General features: G+C 43.1%; 1 protein-coding gene across 5 annotated transcripts in view; it reads right to left on the bottom strand.

The window, feature by feature from the left end:
* CRLF1 (cytokine receptor like factor 1) overlaps positions 1–12,985 on the bottom strand; it is a 345,153-nt gene that overhangs the window by 317,065 nt on the left and 15,103 nt on the right. Inside the window, exon 1 of one of the 5 annotated variants that reach the window (XM_069649296.1) lies at positions 3,088–3,137. The exons of the other annotated variants lie outside the window; for them this stretch is intronic. Coding sequence (XP_069505397.1) covers positions 3,088–3,122 — 35 coding nt within the window. The 5' untranslated portion in view covers positions 3,123–3,137. Of the gene's footprint in view, positions 1–3,087; positions 3,138–12,985 lie in introns of those variants that run through there. 5 annotated transcript variants of the gene reach the window in all.

The following is a 12,985-nucleotide window of genomic DNA, read 5'->3' as shown; positions in this document are numbered from 1 at the left end:
TCGAATCAAAAGAAGAACCGTATACTCTCCCAACCCAGCCCTTCCTCAAACCATCCAAATCTTCTTTAAGAAGATGAGTCTCTTGAAGGAAATACATATCCCCTTTCAAATCATTCAAATAGGACATTACTTTCCGTTTTTTCTGTACATTGTTTAGACCATTCACATTCCACAAGATAACTCTTAGTTGATCCCTCATCCCCCAACCCAGAAAGTCCACCCCCACACAATCCAATCTAAACAACAGGCCTTGATTCGTGTTTGTGACCCTGAACCCAAACCCCAACCCAGCCCTCAGAAAACAGATGCAAAACACCAAGAACAGCAAACCAGAAAAAACTCCTTAACACATTCCAGGTAGTCCAACGTCCTGGACACCTCTCCAAATAACCTGAACTCCCCAATAAGCCCCCTCGTTCGAAAGAAACCGACTAAACCACAATTAAAAACATGACTACCATCACTCAGACCTCTATCTACCACAGCCGCACCCCCGGAAGTTAAGTAAGTACAGATTCCATGAATCATCATCATTCCCCAAAACATATATCCAATCCTCGCCAACCACCAATGATCACACCCAAAATCATAAACTCGTACCGAAAGGTATGATCTGAACCCAGAGAAACAAAGATGCAAAACAATAGCCCCACGATTAAATCATCAACAAGCGTTGTTAATGTCAAACATTTGCCTATTCCAATTCCAAGTCTCTCACATACCACCTGCTAAACATTCAGTACAAAGCTTCAATACCACCTCACACCCTCTCCCCGATTCAACCAAACAACCCCTAACCATTTCTCCATTCAAGAAAGTTACCTAAAATGGCTGAACCCAGTTCCAATACATATGTGACTACACCTCCTGGGGTACATAAACAAAGTCAGACTACAGGAATTGATAACCAACCCTCCAGATAATGATAATATCACCCCATTATTATGAGCAACCCCAAACAAAACAAGCAAATAAGACCCATACTGCTGCCTACGTCCATTCATTAGACATAAATACACAATCCATCACTAGCAAACCCCACCATTCCACATCAATTACCGACAGCTGAAGCTGCTACAAACATCAATTCCACTACTAACCTTGTGGCATGATTTACCCCACCACCCCATCCAGCTTAAAATATCCACAATTCATACAAGACAGAGATAAGTTCGCATTAGGCAGGGTGCGAATAAAATACACACCATGTATGACCAACCAATGTCTCCAAGCTCTGCAACCCTGAAGTAAGAGGTATATGAAATGAAAGAAGGCCACCATATCAGAGCCTACAACAGATACCACATTCATCTTTATCCTCTTACACGCAATGAAGCATGTCAGCCTCTAAGATATCAAACACACGTGAACTACACCCCTAATATGATGAAATCCCACCCGTCGGTCCAAGTTGCTTACATTCAATATACATTCAATAAGCCATTCTCACTAAGAATTGAATCAACAATTGTGAATGAAATACACAGTCCAAAGTATCATACTAAAGAAAGCTCCACAAAAGCAACCACACAATACATGAACCGGCATAGGCAAATCAATCATCCCTGAACTTGCCACCGGTCCAAATGTCATACCCAGCAATACTTAAAACATTACCCCCGAAACATTTTAATATCAGAGTCAGAGAATATCTATTACCAAGAGACTAGCCCACTACCCCCTTGCGTAAGGAGAGCAGTAGGCAGACACTGTGAAGATATTAACAACTCCATTTAAAGTTCCACCCCCCAACCCCCACCATCAGGCATCACATACCTTTGTATCGTGTACCACTCGCCAAGTGTAGACTATGACACTGTGACATGATGCCCCAGTGAAGTTCCTGAGGATGAGCACCAACAAGTAGAAAGCAAAATCAAACCTGGGCAAGTACAGGGGAATAGCAATGACTGGAAAACATCTCCAGTGTAGTATTATAGCAGTGACCAGACCCATCTGCCTGCCCAAGAAACATGCACTGCACACATACCACCACGTCACATTAATCCAGACCACTACAGTCTGGTGAATTGTGGCAGATTGAGCACATTGGGTCGGGAAGGTAACCAGGAGAAATGCGGTATCACCTATACCGCTGCATTACAAAGTACAAACATGTCCTTTACAAAAATACATTAAATTAATACGTGGTCAACATTCATTTAGGTAGTCTCAGTGCCCAATACACAGCTAAGTGTCCAACACTGCACCCATTACGATCCACCTTTTGAGCCACCCACCAAATGCAACCGCTGTCAACTCCAGTGACAACATCACTGCGTGTTCTGCATCAGTATGTACATGTTGACATTTATCAGGATATCCGATAGTACACAATACGTTCGCCTCAATACCGCTCGTATAGGCAGTCAATCAGGTCGACTCCAGTAAAAATAGGACATTGTACTTCTGCACGAAACCATAGTCAAAAGGCCCCTCAGGTGTGCGAATTCACCACCTGCCATTCCAAGTAAAAGCATAACGCTGGTATCGCTGAAATGCTCAATGTTGTTGTACAGAAAACAAATTTATCCGGCTTTTCACAGCAGACACACGCCAACAATGGATGTCAGCTGTGAACGAGGCAGGGAAGCACAATTCATACAGAGAAAAGCATTTCGGAGTCTACACACTATACGATTGCACCAAGATGATCGGACATCCGAATCCATCGGCATGAACACAAGGCATAATGCCCCAATCTCACCGCAGAACGCTGGACAGGCCATGTAGCAGAGCATAGAGTACAGTTCCTTCCTTCCACGCCAATGCAACTTACAGCGTACTACGCGTACGTGACACCTCCTCCTGGAACCCTCCCCTAGTGGCATCATCCGGGTCAGCTGAGCAATCATGTGACATCCCGATTGCTGTAGGTTCTTTTTTCAAAGTATTTCTGACATCTCGCCGAAGCTCCAACATGACAATGAGAACGTTTTCATTCAACAATAAAGCGTTCAACTGCAACTGCATACGGCGCTGTTTTCTATGTATCCAATCCAATGTTGTTATGGTTGGATTAAATAATTACGAAACAAAATGTAAAAAAAAAAAAAAAGGAGGAGGGGGGATCAATAACAAACATACCTATATGTGCAGCTGTGGTAGAAGTCATAGAACATGGCATCCAAAGGCACATATTAGTTATCCATCCTCTCTGCCCGGCTTTCCAAATCTTTCAGCCATTTCAGAGCCTCATTAGGTTCAGTTGTAGTTTTCTCCCCTTCTGGAAGCACCAAAGTAAGCCAGTTGGCTCTGTTAAGGAAAGCCTTCACCCCCAAAGACCTTGCCAGTTCCTTAGGTTCCTTAAATGACTTTCTTATCTCCACCACCACCTTTGGGTAATCCGGATAAATAAATACCCTCTGTTTCTTATAGTAACTCACCTCCATATTTCTTGCAGCTCATAGGACATCTGCCTTTACCCTGGTGCAAGTAAAGGATACCAGGATCTGTCTAACTTTACCTTTAAGGTCCATCTTCCTGCCAATCCTGAACACATTGTCAATGTCCATCAATGTTAATTGTTCATATTTCAGTGTGTTTTTCAAGATGTCCAGCATTTTAATCGCCAAATCTTCATTTTCTTCCTCTTCCAAACCAGCAAGCCGTATGTTTTCTACATCTAATTCTCAAATTCAGCTCCAATGTTTTAGCTTTTCCTTTGCTGAGATCCTCCTTCAGATTCTTGTAAGCTCTGAAACTCCCTGAAATTTCAGAAGACATGGATGCATTTCCACTCTCTAAAACCGAAACACGGCCATCAATTTAGCCACCTTGATTGTCAAGTCTTCCATTGATGATTTGACATCAACCACATCTTGAGCCACTTTTCCTAGGTCTTGTGCCACCTTTAGAAGCAGGGAATATATATCCTGTGGGCTTGGTATGTCTGCCATGTCAGCGGCAAATGTGGTTTTCTTTGGCACAGGATTATCCGCAGTTTCAATTTTCTTTTTGGAGTTCATAATCTTCAGTTATCCACATATAGGAGAGGGCCAGGAGCTGCTGGTTTATGCTGCTGCCTCTGCCGCCTGCATTCCGGAATCCTGAACACATTCCTTTTAATGTCCAGCCAGAAGTATAAGATGTGTGTTAATAATGGTCTTGGCTCGTGGATCTATGGATAGAAATATGGAGGACAGTGTCATATTATGTATTCCGTATAGGTAATATCCATCACCCCAGTAGTGACCTGAATTAAGTCGGATTTGTGCAGGTTGCATAAATGATTTAGCTACAGGTGGGTTACACGTGCTGTGTGCATCCCATGTGATGTAAGCATTTCTTTCATTCGGCAACAGCATGTCAGGGTGCAAAAATGCAAGTGGTCCAACGACTGCGGCAATTAAGAACCCTACATGTGATCTCTCACCCTGATTATTTGCATATTACTACCATATTAGACAGCAACTACACTATTTAGTGCAAATTACATTCTGCAAAATGTGGATAATTGCTACTTCATTTAACACCAATCCTATATTATCATATACATGTATTTAAACTGACATATTTTACTTTGCCAATAGTTAATGCACAGGCAACCATGATTTCAACAACCATACGCCTGTGAATTATGCAAACAATTAATTGATATCAGTTCTGTAAAACCATATACGACTGCTTTTCATGCAGTATGAAAAGCACATAATTGTTAGTGTGCACCTTTGTTCACCAATGCCTTATCACAGGTTTTGTGGCCTTTGCAAACTACTAGAACCATAATGTATGGCTGCACGTTATGTATCTATATAATATTATAGTGCCGCACTGTAGTTACGGTGTGCACCTAGTTCCATAGGAAATCCGAAAATGGAATTGCTAATATGTTTTGACTTGGTGGACGGATTTGGATGAATTTTCCAAACTAATTGTTTCACACACCCCAGACTGGAATTTTTGGGAAATATTTGTTAAAAAAATGAAAAAGTTATTAAGAAAGCAAAAAAAGCAACTGTTTTCGGCCTACGCCCATTCATTTTCTCATAGAGAAAAAGTCCAATTTGTTGTGCAGCGAAGCGTAATAAACGCTGGACGGAATTGGACCAAATAAGAAACAACTTGTGCACAAAGCGCTCTGGGAGGGGTCTGCGGTTATTCCATCCAGTAGTTTTAAAAATATTTGATGGAGAAGGGGGTACTCCCTTCTCCCAAAATTATTACTATATCTCTCATGGTGCACTGCATCAGAGAGGCTTTTCAGAAATGAAAAATCCACTTTTTTTGCTTGATGCAAGAGTTAACCATGGTTATTCCGGGGTTATGCAAAAACGACAAGTGAAGAAAAAGCTATTTGGAGGAGGAAAAGGGATGAAATGGCATCAGGCTTCAGGTGGGGATGGGTGAAAGAGGACAGCATGTGAAATTAGGGAGTTGTGAGTGGACTGGGGATCGATTTTGAACATTATTGGTGGAATAGCACGGACCTCCCGTGAGATAACTGCGGTTACAATAGAAGACGGGATCAGGAATGAAAGTGCGTCACACGAAACGAAGAGTGTTTGGCGGGAATGGGAGAGGGCTAGGGAGGGGGAAAGCACCTGAGCGGCGTGGGGGGAGCATGGCAAGAGGAGGGGGACACTTGGTGGTTGCTCCGGAGGGCAGGCAAGAGTTTGGGATTTTGTGAGCATTTTCGGATAACAGCGGGCATCAGTAGTACATTGCTATTATCAAGGGAATACTAACCGTGGGCATGGGAAAGCTGTTTTTTCTATGGAAAAGGGAATTTTACAGTATAGTGAGGTGTAATGGGTGTGGCCAAAGGCCATGGCTAGTGGGCCTCAAAGAAATCTATTGGTCTAGCCATGGTTAAAGGTCAGCTTGTAGGCCCTAAAGAAACCAATTGGTGCAACATGTAAGGTGGCCATGGTCAAAGGCCAGCTAATGGGCCCTAAAGAAGCCTATTGGTGCAACATGTAAGGTGGCCATGTTCGAAGGCCATGGCTAGTGGACCCCAAAGAAACCTACTGGTGCAACATATAAAGAGTACACGGCCAAAGGCTATGGCTAGTGGGCACCAAAGAAATCTAGTGGTGTGGCCACGTCCAAAGCCATGGCTGGTGGGCCCTAAACAAACCTATTGGTGCAGCATGTAAAGTGGCCATGGTCAAATGATTTGGCTAGTGGACCCCAAATAAACCTTTTGGTGCAACATGTAAAGTGTCCACGGCTGAAGGCCATGGCCATTGGGTCCCAAAGAAGCCTAATGGTGTGGCCACGGCAACCAGACGTGGTCTCCCTCTCACTGTGCTTAGAGAGGCATCAGCTTCACCTCACTGATGATCCCCAACAAGGGTGAAACACGTGTATGGGGTTGCTGGTGGTACTCTCGTTCAGGTTGGAATTGCCATTGCATTTCGGTGCTGGACTGCCCCTGGGCAGGACAAAGACTGATATGCAAATGGATATTTCCCATCTGTGGAAGGCACAGTGAGTAAAAGCAGTGGCTGCGAACTCTCAAGTGGTTAATAACCACTGAACAGGTTATCAGGCCTTGTTCTGTCGAGAGAGGGGCGCCCGCTACCTTTGTAAACTAAATTTCAAGGAACCTGGGATTGGTAACCCTAGGTCTCCTGGGGGCAACCAGACGTGGTCTCCCTCTCACTGTGCTTAGAGAGGCATCAGCTTCACCTCACTGATGATCCCCAACAAGGGTGAAACACGTGTATGGGGTTGCTGGTGGTACTCTCGTTCAGGTTGGAATTGCCATTGCATTTCGGTGCTGGACTGCCCCTGGGCAGGACAAAGACTGATATGCAAATGGATATTTCCCATCTGTGAAAGGCACAGTGAGTAAAAGCAGTGGCTGCGAACTCTCAAGTGGTTAATAACCACTGAACAGGTTATCAGGCCTTGTTCTGTCGAGAGAGGGGCGCCCGCTACCTTTGCAAACTAAATTTCAAGGAACCTGGGATTGGTAACCCTAGGTCTCCTGGGGGCAACCAGACGTGGTCTCCCTCTCACTGTGCTTAGAGAGGCATCAGCTTCACCTCACTGATGATCCCCAACAAGGGTGAAACACGTGTATGAGGTTGCTGGTGGTACTCTCGTTCAGGTTGGAATTGCCATTGCATTTCGGTGCTGGACTGCCCCTGGGCAGGACAAAGACTGATATGCAAATGGATATTTCCCATCTGTGAGAGGCACGGTGAGTAAAAGCAGTGGCTGCGAACTCTCAAGTGGTTAATAACCACTGAACAGGTTATCAAGTCTGTTCTTTCGAGAGAGGGGCGCCCTCTACCTTTGCAAAATTATTTTTCAAGGAACCTGGGATTGGTAACCCTAGGTCTCCTGGGGGCAACCAGACGTGGTCTCCCTCTCACTGGGCTTAGAGAGGCATCAGCTTCAACTCACTGATGATCCCCAACAAGGGTGAAACACGTGTATGGGGTTGCTGGTGGTACTCTCGTTCAGGTTGGAATTGCCATTGCATTTCGGTGCTGGACTGCCCCTGGGCAGGACAAAGACTGATATGCAAATGGATATTTCCCATCTGTGAAAGGCACAGTGAGTAAAAGCAGTGGCTGCGAACTCTCAAGTGGTTAATAACCACTGAACAGGTTATCAGGCCTTGTTCTGTCGAGAGAGGGGCGCCCGCTACCTTTGCAAACTAAACTAAAATAAACCACCTTCTGGAAAATCTTCTCTGGCCAAGGGTCTCTGGCAATTGGTCGAAGGTTCTGCAGAACACTAGAGTCAGGTGAAGATGTTTTAAGTAGGGGCGTAACAGTGGAGACTATAAGATCATTCCCTGAGCTGACCGTGGTCAACGCTTGCTGGAAGCAAATCATAGTTGTGATTAGTGGCTTTCAAGGTCTGAAGATATGATAGAACCAGATCCGACCATGCATTAGAAAAATCAAAGATGACTTTGTTGGGGGTTGGTTCACAGGTGATGTACTCGGTGTTCAAGTTCAATTGTCTAAGATGTGCATGAATTTAGTAGATCTTATCCACAAAGCATTTGTTAACTTAATTTGCCAACTGAATTCACTGTGGAAGACTTCTTATGACACAGGCGGGTTTGCTACATTTTTCATAATGTCGAACAGCTCTTTTGGTTTATTGATAGCACTATTAAAAACATTCTAGAGGTGTTAAGATTTTGCAGTAAAAATAGCCTGCTTATTAGTCTGTAAGCATTCTTAACTAAATTGAGGGATGGAGCATCTCCATTCTTACGGCAGGCCTTTTCTTTTTGACGATAGTCTTGTTTCAGATTTCAAATTGAGGTAGAGTACCAGCAATTAGTGTGTTGTTTGCTCGTCTCGCCTGAAGAGGGGTGATATGGTTGTATACAGAATGCAGTCCATTCATATTACAAGAAAAATAATCATTGCATTGGCTATCAGTATGGGGAGATACTAAAGCAGAGATTAGATCTGACTCAGAAATGTTATTTAGGTCTTTAGTGTTATGTAGGAGGAGTAATGGGGAGGAGGAAGAGTCAAGGTGAGAACGTGCCTGTTTGGATTCAAAAGTGATGTGACCATGGGATTGAGATGGTTTAATGGATCTTAACTCCGGTACCTCTGAAGAGAATTAGATCAAGGCGCTGGCCGGCGTAAAGGGAGGAGGAGGAAACCATGGGGAGTATATTGTGTGCCTGAAGTATCTCAGTTAATTTTTCAGAGTCTGGATTATCGGGGACATTACACCAGATATTAAAATCACCAAGGAGGAGGAGTCCGGAGTAACTAAGAGCTTTTGAGGAGAGAAAATGGTTCAGATTATCCCAAAAAATGATGAGGAGGAAGGTAACTTAAAATAACTTAGGAAGAACAAATTGGTTGAGGGACACAAGCAGAAAGTGCACATTTGGGAGGATCCATCCCAGCTCAGTGTGGCAGAATTAGTTATGGACAAGCATGACTTATAAACAGATGCAACACCCCCCCACCTCTGGGTATCACGATTAACCCATTTGATCTGGAAATTGTAAGGCACCAGTAAATTAAATATCTAAGGAGAGCTCTCTGTAAACCAGGGTTCGTTTATAAATAGGATATCCAGATCATTTAATTCAATAAAGTCTACCACAGACGAGGCACTGCTTACAGCAGACCTTGCATTGAGTAGCGCTGACCCGATATTACTAGGATCATTTCCAACCTCAGGTATTATAGATACTGAAAGTGTAATTGGTTCTAATTAGGTATTGCAGTCTCTAATCTTCTAAAAGGCTCTAAGGGCCAGTGAGCCATGATGACCATTTAAGATTAGAAATGACTCTGAAGAATAAGACCTGGTGTCTAGAGGGCAGCTTTGGGCAACTCGGTGGGGCCTTGTGAAAGGACAGGCTTGCACAGAAGTTCCATTACCAGTGGGCATTTTTCTTGGGCCATGGCTTTCAGGCACGGTGTTACACCATGTTGCAGTACCATGCCAATGTCAAAATATAGCCGAAACATCTCACTACCTGTATGCACTGCCATTTGTCAAGGGCATTAGACATATATAAAGTGTGCATACAAGTCACAAGCAAACACAATGGGGGTCATTCCGAGTTTGGAGGCAGCCATGGTGCTATTAGCACCATGGCTGCCTCCAAACTCGGCTCCGCGTCCGTGGTGTCGGAATGGGGACTTACCGGGACATTCCGACCTATGCGGACCCAGTAACTCCTCATTTCGAAAACCATTCCCCATTCCCATTTGAGCCCCCATAGGGCTCAATGAGAATGGGGAAGGAGCTAATAACGGGCCTGCAAAGGCCGGCTGGTAAAACCCGCTAACAGACCTCGTAATAGGGCAGTAGGGGGTTAATGGCAGCGGCATCCTTACCGGTGCCGTTAACCCCCTAGCGCCAGGGGTAGTCATACACACACTGTGAGTGCATATCCTACTGCATGATACCGTTGATTTGCTCACTAAAGCCCTCAATATACCTTAACAAACTTAACCCCCACTGTTATGCTTTTTTAATCCAGTTTCACAAGAAATGAAGTGCGGGCCTGTGGATGGGCCGTAGATTTCACATGGAGATTGTTTTCTCCACTTCATAAACGTACAGTAAATAATTATTGATCACATCTGCACCCGCCTCCCCCAGCATTTAACTTATCCTAAACAATGTCTTCATACACTAAGTGAGAAATTATTTCACAGAGCGCTATTCAGTGAGAAAGTTAGGAACCACAGTTCTCAGCGGCAAAAGATTTGTTATTTTGCAAAATCATTTTTTTGGTGCAAAAGAAGCTCATGTTCCACCCCTCTAAGGCATGTCCTCATCCATAGGAGGGTCAGCATAAGCCTCAGAAGGCTCCTATATGGTCCTTCTTTAGCATAGTTGGGGGATCTTTTTGTGCTGGCTGCGCGGGAACTGAAGCTAACGTTTTGAGGGACTCTGAAAGGTCTGCAGATGCCATGTGGAGACCTGTTTTTTCACTTCTCAAAACCACATTCCACAATGATGGCATAGATGGTCACCTCTTTCCATTAACCTATCTATACCTTGCCGGTTAGGAGCTAAAGTTCCAGCAGCTAAAAATCACATTTTGTTTTTTTTAAAAGACCTCTTAGCCCAGTCCCCTGGGGCATCCTCTCACCCACCGTAAATTTAGGACAAGCTTCATAGGGCTCCTACATGGCCCTTTTCAGACAAGCCTTAGCACACCTTTTTTTGGGATCTGTGGGTCCCTCATGGGGTCCACAAATCCAAGATAGCTGGAGCCTCAAACTTTATAGCCATAGCTGTAGAACCAGACCCATCCAATCAAATTACATTATTTTTTTATCTGCGAATTTAGAATTAAAATGATCCCGTTTTTTTTTTTTTTTTTTTTTTTAAGGTACTGATTTTCTTCAACCCAAACAGAGCACTCAAGTTGACCCATATGCTTGGTCCTCACAATGGTTGGGTCTAAATATGTCCAGCGTTTATTTTTGTAGGTGTGAGCAAATATTACCGCTGGGATTTTTACTAGAAATGCAACTTTGTGAGCCCTCCCTCCTGTAGCTTTTCTCCCCGAAATGAAACGGGTATGTATACTTTTCATGCTACTTTCTGCGCAGATCTGTTCAACACTGCCAAATGTATAAGCATTTAAAAAATGCCTTTTCCTATGAGAACACCAGTCTTACCATAACTACTATCACTGTGTAGTAAAGTCTCTTAGTAGTCACTCGGGACACACAGACCTGCTGTGGAGACTCAGGTTGATCCCGGTAGACTTTATTGTACAGTATATGCAGTTCCTTTTACTCCTTAGTATATACAGTGACATAGATGACTGGACATGGACATGGACAGGTATGGGTAAGTACAGTACATATGAAGGAGAAGATCCACCGGCCATCCTCTCACCCCAGCTCAGGCCCCCAACTGACTCTCTCAGAACATTCATACACTGATGCACTCAACATGCTCCTGAGCTGCATTCATACATCACATTCTAATGGCAATCACCCCAGGCCAGTGACAAGACTACAATATACAAGACTATATATAACATCTCCCTTTCATACCAGATGTAACCACACATAACATCTCCCTTTCATGTCAGATTCAAACACAACGAACATCAACCTTTCATACCGGATACAATGTGGTAACCAAACGCACATCACTCGCAACCACATCGGAAATCCAAACACAACCAGAATCACACACATAAAAACCACATGTAACAAATGAAGTGCTCCTGGTAGCACAGGATGCCTTAAACTTAAAACTATTCCTATAAGAAACAGTGGTTAAAATACTTAACAATAACTATTGCTAAAGTGTGCACTATATACATTTTATATACATCCACCGGCAATTCCAACCTTTTCCTGGCGCAACCCTTATTCAGTCAGTTGGCCACCCCTGCACCTCTACCTCACATTTGAGCGTACGCATATATTATGTAACTCAAACAAGAGCATACATACCGCCAATTTTTTTTTGGCTCTCATGGTAAATTGGAATTCTTACTCTCATTCCAAAAACTCATTATTCAGCACATATTAACTAGAATACCCTGCACTACGACCATAATCTGCAACACGTGCGTCATGGTCGGGATGAGACAAATAACAATTAGGCCACAACATCACACAAACAGAGCAAGACAATGGCCCAATACCATTTGCAGGGTATGTAATGTACTATTCACTTCTCCCCAAAGGGTAAACCATAACCCTTAACACCATAACCTTAATATAGGATTCCAATCGCATAAAAATTTCCTCATGACAATTTGTCAATGAAAAGCATTCATTTTGTCTTTGTACTAAATAATTTGCACTTTCTCGAAATTCAACTTGTTACTTCCATTTAAAATACCCATTTGCTGCATTATACCCACCATTGTAAAACTCAAGATGTGGTGGTGGCTTTATCAGATACACTTGCAAAATTCATAGAATTTTATGATTTGAAACATTAAACTAAAAGAAAACATGCTGGCTGGCCAAACCACACGCTTCTATATTCCACTTAAGAAAATGAGCAACTCCACCATATATTTTTTTAAAAACTCATGAGCAGCAATAAAAATGTAATTTCCTGTAATAAAAAATCATTAATATAAGCATCATCTTCTAATATTTAAAACATGCTTGTTCATTTCTTCTAATGAACATTTCTTTACTTTCATCTTTTCCTAACATGTCACTTTCACTTTATTAAATATGATACTTCCGTTGGTAACGTTCATAATCTATCACAAATATTGTTTAAACTATTACATCTATAAAGCTACAACACCGATGCTTGTGCAGTATTCCTTTGCATTCCGCTCTTTAGTGGTTTCAATGTTTACCCGGTATCTTTTCCTCCACTGGTGGCATTGCTGAAATGCAATAACGTGTGTTCCATTCCACTCCGTAACAATATTACTTTTCAAACAAATGAGCCCATGTACCATATCTCTAGGCAGTCTTCCACACTAAAGTATCCCTCTGTACTTGGATACAGCAATTCATTGTATTTACTTCCTCCTTACGTCCACGTCCGTGACATCATTTCCTTCAGGTGAACTTTTCTAATTGTTCAGGTC

Source organism: Ambystoma mexicanum, chromosome 1p (genome assembly GCF_040938575.1).
Source record: "Ambystoma mexicanum isolate Mex_15411 chromosome 1p, UKY_AmexF1_1, whole genome shotgun sequence".
In the NCBI taxonomy this organism is placed as follows: domain Eukaryota; kingdom Metazoa; phylum Chordata; class Amphibia; order Caudata; family Ambystomatidae; genus Ambystoma; species Ambystoma mexicanum.
This window is presented reverse-complemented; position numbering and strand designations above follow the sequence as displayed.